The 6,583-nt window shown below is 28.7% G+C and overlaps 1 protein-coding gene across 1 annotated transcript; it reads right to left on the bottom strand.

Annotated features, from left to right (window-relative positions):
* Positions 1-779: 779 nt before the first annotated feature.
* Positions 780-4,460, bottom strand: LOC110734816 (pectinesterase-like). Its single transcript, XM_021914962.1, has 2 exons — positions 3,416-4,460; positions 780-1,853 (listed from the first exon to the last, which is right to left on the bottom strand). Exons 1-2 carry the CDS (start codon positions 4,458-4,460, stop codon positions 1,153-1,155), a joined length of 1,746 nt encoding a protein of 581 aa, XP_021770654.1. The 3' UTR covers positions 780-1,152.
* Positions 4,461-6,583: the final 2,123 nt, after the last annotated feature.

Raw genomic sequence — 6,583 nt, forward strand, 5'->3', positions numbered from 1 at the left:
TAAATTTTGGATGATGATGATGTTGTTGTTTCTTCTGGAGTATGATGTTTGTGTAGAATTTTCTTTTCAAAAGTGCTCCTGTATTTACAAGGTGGAGCTTTGATGTACAAATGATGGAGCTAAAGTTTAAATTTGGTTGAAATTTCAAATTTCTAAATTTGGGAGGGATATTGTACCCTTTTAAAAATTTGGTAGAAAATTTGGCTACTTTATTAACCAACTATTCGGTCCCCACTTTCTCTCTCATCCACTTAATCACATGCCCTAACTATACTTACTAATCTTTCATTTAGAAAATTTTTTTGGAGTGCATGGAAGACTTTTTGTTGTACTTAAGTTCACGAACACTATGTTTAGATAGAAAGAAATAGAGGGAAAGGAAGAGAAGAGAAAAGGAGGGTTGCATTATCCTTTGTTTGGATATCTAATGGAAGGAGGGAAGGGGAGGGAATTAAAAGGATCCGTTTTCCTTTCCCTATTAATAAACCAAGCAAATCCCTCCATTTTTGGAGATATTTGGATGCAAAATGGAAGGTGACCTTCTCCCTCACTCACCTCCCTTTCCCCTCCCTCTTTTTCCTTCTTATCCTTTTCTCTTCACTATAGTTATCCAAACATATAGTGGAAGGTAGAATACACTTTTACACTATATTTGGATAACAAAATTAAAGGGAAAGGGAGAGGAAGGAAAAAGAGGGAAGGGAAAGGGAGGGGAGGTGAGGTGAGGGAGAAGGTGAACTTTCATTATCCTTCCAAATCTCTCCAACAATGGAGAGATTTTCTTTATTAAAAGGGGAAGGAAAATGACTCCTTCCAATGCCCTCCCCTTCTCTCCTTGTATTAGGTATCCAAACAAAAGATGATCTATCCTTCATTTTCTCTTCTCTTACTTTCCTAAGTAAAACAATTGCTTTTTTCGAAATTTTTGAGAGAATATTTGTACAATCTTTATTTATATCAAAGTACACTTTTTTCTTCGGCTTTAGAAAAACATCAAATCAGGGAAAATACAAACATTCCAAAAAAAAATAAAAAATCTGAAATCATTTGACTAACAACTCGAAGTATAACTTTGTACAGAAATTGTCACTCCTAAATTAAAAAAAAAAAAAAAAAAAAAAAAAAAAAAAAAAAAAAAAAAAAAAAAAACCCTTAAATATTAAGCATGGTGGAGTAGTGTGGCACTCCGGTGGTATTAAGCCAAGAGCTAGCATTTACATAAAATTTACTAATAGTGAAATCTTCAACTTGGGCTGAACTTAACTGCTTGATACCATTCCATTTTACTCTCTTTTCTTTAGCAGCACCAGGCCCTCTATTTTGGAATTCGACGTAAAACAAAGTATCAAGCCCAAAATCACCAGACCATGGAGCCCAACCTTCATAATGAATGGCTTCGTCGATGAAAGATTGCATGATAATAGTTCGAGAATAATCCTTCCATGGCCGTCCCAAGAAGGCCCTATTTTTATCCTTAACTGGGTAATAATCAGGGTCCGCGGTAATGGTGCAATTTTGAAGGATAAATGCACCCGGCCCATCGGATTGTAGTCGGCCTTGGGCTGTTACAATACATTGTTGATTTTCTAATGGTTTTCTAATAGCCACTTTGCAATTTTGAAAAATAGCCATTGCATCTCCAAAGATGAAATCTATTGTTCCAGTAATGGTGCAATGGCGGTAAAATTGGCGTGATCTTACCGCGTAAAGAGTGTCTTGGTATCCATCAAAACGACAGTTGTAGAAGGTAGAGAAATCGGATACTACACGTATTGCAACTGCTTGATGCTTTGTTGGTCCCGCTGAGTTCTCAAAGCCTATGTCCTTGGCCATGAAACCATCTCCTATGATATCTGCATTCAATTATATATATATTTTTTTACAGAAAATAACATCAAGATCTTATTTAAGGACTTTATAAACCAATTTGTTAAAAAAACAAAAGAAAAAGATTAATCAATATTACATACGTCGTATTCTTTTTTTGTCCTTGTTTTTCTTAGAATATGCCCATAAACACACGTTTGAAAACTATATTAACCATCAATAACTATATATTAAAGGCGAAATCTGAAATGACACTTGTCATTTATTGGTTAAAAATTTTCCCGCCTTTTTTTTACTTTCCTTTTTTTTTTCAATTTGCCATTTTTATTATGACATTCATTTTATAACCTACAATAATAATTATTTCCCTTTTGACAACATATTTAATCTAATTATACTCAATTTTTTTTGTACATATATTTTATATACTAGGAAACTTTTAGTTACAAAAATACTGACATAGATAACATAGTTTAAAAATAAGGTATTGTAATATATTATACTAGGTTAGTTCCCGTGCCCTGCACGGTAATTTTCAATAACTATTATTAAACTACGATTATAATTAGTTTTTTTTATAAACAATCTAAATATATAGTTGACAAATTTTGATTATAATAAAGGATTACAAAAGATAGGTTAGATATACAATGATGTAGAATGATTAAAATTATGTTATTTTTTATAGCTATATAAATATTTGTGTTAAACATATGTCAATTTTTTTTTATAAGATTAGGGAATTATTTTTGTATGAGATTTGTTTCTTTAATTGAATTTTATTCAGCAAACCAAAAAAAAAAAAAAAAAAAAAAAAAAAAAAAAAAAACAAACTAAGGACACACCAGAAGATGACACATGTCATTGTTGGTGTGTCTTTTAGTATATTGTTATTAATTCCAAGATTATTACTACCTCCACTTCTTATTATGTGCAACAAACGGGTATTATTTGTGAGACATAAAATATTTCTTTGTTGCGCATAATAAGAAACAGAGGTAGTATAATATTATCAATATCAATTTTTTTTCTCCAACTTTTATCATTTGACAATAAAATTTATTTTAATTAAAAAGGAAAAATCATTTTGGTAGCATACTTTGTATAAATCTTAAAGAATTACTTAACGTTTATAAGAACAAAATCATTTTATTATAGTATACATAATATATATTGGAAAATTAAATCTAATTACTCTAAATATTTATGTGATTATTTAAAAAATAAAAACCTCTACTACTCACTAAAAATATATTTACAAAAGTTGATTATGGAATACTAATTATCCTAAAGTAAAATAAAATCAATTAAATTTTCATATTATGCCGGTCAAAGTGTGTCAACAATTTAAGGATAAATGCATATGAGTTCGTATATGGGTACTAACCTAAGCTAATATTTTAATTTTCTTATATAATACTACTTTATAGCTTGTAAATTTCTGTAAGACTAATAAAGCACAGAATTATATTTTTTAGAAACTTGAAACGTGTGTGGTTTTATAAAGAACATTGTATACAAAAATTAGATTATTAAAGCATTTTGAAGTTAAGTGTCTTTATTGTATTAGAATGTAAGAAATTCTTACCAACAGTGGAAGTTTTGAACGTTTGATAACCATCAACAAAGTTCTTATTTCCAGTGATCTTGGTTTTGCTAGGTCCATCACCAATAAATATGACATTAGTCTTACTCTTATCAACAATAACATGCTCCTTATAAATCCCTTCCTTAATATATATCACAAAAGCCTCCACATTATCATTAGGAACTCGATTTATCGCTTCCATAATAGTCTTATATTGTCCACTCCCATCCATAGCCACAGTTACATTAGAACGAATTTTCGTCGTTGGAAGTTTCATGATACGACGTCTTTGATCATTAATCCAAGCAGGGAGTTTTTGCGATTCAGATGCAACCTTAGGTTTCGAGTCATCCATCAAACGACGGTGATGAAACCCACGCTTAACATCAAAGGAACTTTTCAATGAGCTTAGCTTAGAAACAATGCTCAAAGTATCACTAATAAGCTCCTTTGAAGTTTTTAATAAATTCTTCATCATTTGTCCTACATTACTAGTTGAATTCTCAAATGCATCAAAACAAGTTTCTTGGTACGTTAAAGCCCCACTAATCCATACCTTAAGATTCTCCATTAATTGGTCTAATTCTTTCAATTCAATACCATTCACAGAATTCATTGATCTCTCTAAATCATTCACCGAGTTTTCGACTAATTCTTTGCAAATTTCAAGCCCTTGGACCGCTCTTGGATCGTCTTTTGGTACATGTAAATTGGAAAACTTGTTGAAGGTATCCAAAAGTTCTTTCTTTGTTGCATTGAAAGCTAACTTTAATAGATTTATTGGGTCACTTGTGTTGCTAGCAGCAGAATTAAGGGTTCCAATACATGTTTTTTTGTAATGTGTTGGATTACAAAGAGATTGGATGGCTTTATTTGATGTGGCTAGCTCATCATTATTGTTAGAAGGTTCATCGGTATCGGTCTCGTGGTGGTGGTGGTAGCTTTGCATACCAACCACCAGCGCCGCTACCGTTCCGATCAACAACAAGAAAAATGCAAAATATTGAGCAATCTTTTCCTTCTTTGCATTCTTATTTGGTATCATTTTTAAGACTTGTGTGTGGTTAGGGTTAGTTTTGAAATATTTAAGAACAGTTTTGGAGAGAATTAAAGTAGTAAAATACAAAGTAGTCAAGTTTAAGAGTTATTTATACTTAAAACAGAAGATGAAGATAAAAATGGGTGGTTGAAAATTGAACAAAGTTGATAGTTGTAATTGAATTCGACAAGGTTACACTAATGTAAGAATAGTTGTTCACGATATATGAATCCATTCATTGTTCAACTATTACAGTAATTTTGTTGATGTGATGTGATGTTTATCTAAAATTATTCTCTATTTACATCTAAGTTTTGGTGTTACTCTAAAGTTAGCAAACAAATTAAATTCAACTATATGAGTGTATGACAAGATATAAAAACCTTTTTTTATGTATTGTCAAACTTGATATACTTACATTGACTTTAATTATCATCTCCAAACTGTTGTTTTAGTTTTCTTCTTCATTTTAGGACCTAAATTTAGAAGTAAAGTTTACATATAATTAAAATCTCCGAATTTTTTTTAAAAATAAAAGTAGAAATTTTGTTTAAAACCCGAACTACATCCTATCCATTTATAATATCTATAGTATAATACAATATATAAAGAGAAAGGACATCTTGGTTGATTTGCATTTTTTCAAAATGTCCTTCTCAATTTACAAATTTACTTATTCACTATTTTTTTTTCAAAATGATTTTTTTCCAAAAAAAAAAGAGTTCATAGCTGCTCACAAATGAATAATTTCTTTTATGGTTTACATTAGAAAAATTCATGTTAATCATACTATTCAACGTTAAATGTAAGTCAATAAATTTTTATACATAAATTTTTCTTTTAAAAAAAACTACTTCATTACTATATACTAATAATAAAATATAAATAATTTTTTAAACAAAAAAAAAAAGCTCACATCCACCCATATTTAGAATGTGAATCTTATAACCCTTGAAAAGGATAAAATTATGGTGTTTAGAAGATTATAAAAAACATAATAATAATAATAATAATAATAATAATAATAATAATAATAATAATAATAATAATAATAATAATAATAATAATAATAATAATAATAATAATAACAAACAAACAAATTAAACTACCTACAAACCAAAATTATCTACTTTTCATTTAAAAAAATAAAAAAATAAAGAAACCTACCCATAAACTGCCCACGTTTACATTTTTTGTTTTAATTTTGTTTCTATAAAAAGAACCACATTTAACTTTGTTTAAGATAACCATACATTTATTTTTATCAAATAAAAGGAATATTATTATCCACATAATTATCATATACCACGTTCATCTATGTTACAAAGAAAAAAAATTAAAAAGAAAAAAAAATATCGTACATCTACCTATATACGTATTATTACAATAGATGTTCACTCTATATTCTTGAATCTATTATACAAAAAAAAAATAAAAAAATAAAAAAATAAAATAAAAAAAAAATACAACTACCATATTTTTAAGGCTAGGGATAAACCTTTAATTTAAAATTTTATGTAAGGTTAATTTTGAAAAAATCTACAATAACAATATTATGAGTAAAACAATAATTTCCTATATTGTATACGCATAGCGTGTGTCTCGTAGTTTGTATAATTAATGTTCAATTCCTAGCCAATGTCCCAAAAAATAAAAAAATAAAAAAAATAAAAATTTACTTGGTATATTTCTTGTTTAATTAATTTGCTAATTCTAACTTCTTTTTTTTTTTTTTATAATTAGTATCTAAATATATTCGGGTCATTGTGTGATTGAAAGTCACCAAAAATAAAAATGCTATATGAGAATCATGATATAAAAAAATTTCAAACAAAAAAATAAAAAGAATCATGATATAAAAGACAGAGCAGGCGTGTTTGTTTCACTGGTGCTGCCTCTAAGGCCTTCCAATCTTTTCAATCGTGTCTAGCCCATTCTCAAATAAGGTGACTACCATTGTTAAGTAATATTAAGTGAAAGGGTAGTATTAAGTGTTACCATTATTAGTTATTTGATATAAATATGGAAAAAGAACGAAAGCAAATGAGAAAGGATAAGGTTGTTGTTACCTTAGGATTGAGAACGGTAACAAATGAGGGGTAATGGTTACCCTTAGGAAAGGGAGTGTA

Source organism: Chenopodium quinoa, unplaced genomic scaffold (assembly GCF_001683475.1).
Source record: "Chenopodium quinoa cultivar QQ74 unplaced genomic scaffold, ASM168347v1, whole genome shotgun sequence".
NCBI lineage: Eukaryota > Viridiplantae > Streptophyta > Magnoliopsida > Caryophyllales > Amaranthaceae > Chenopodium > Chenopodium quinoa.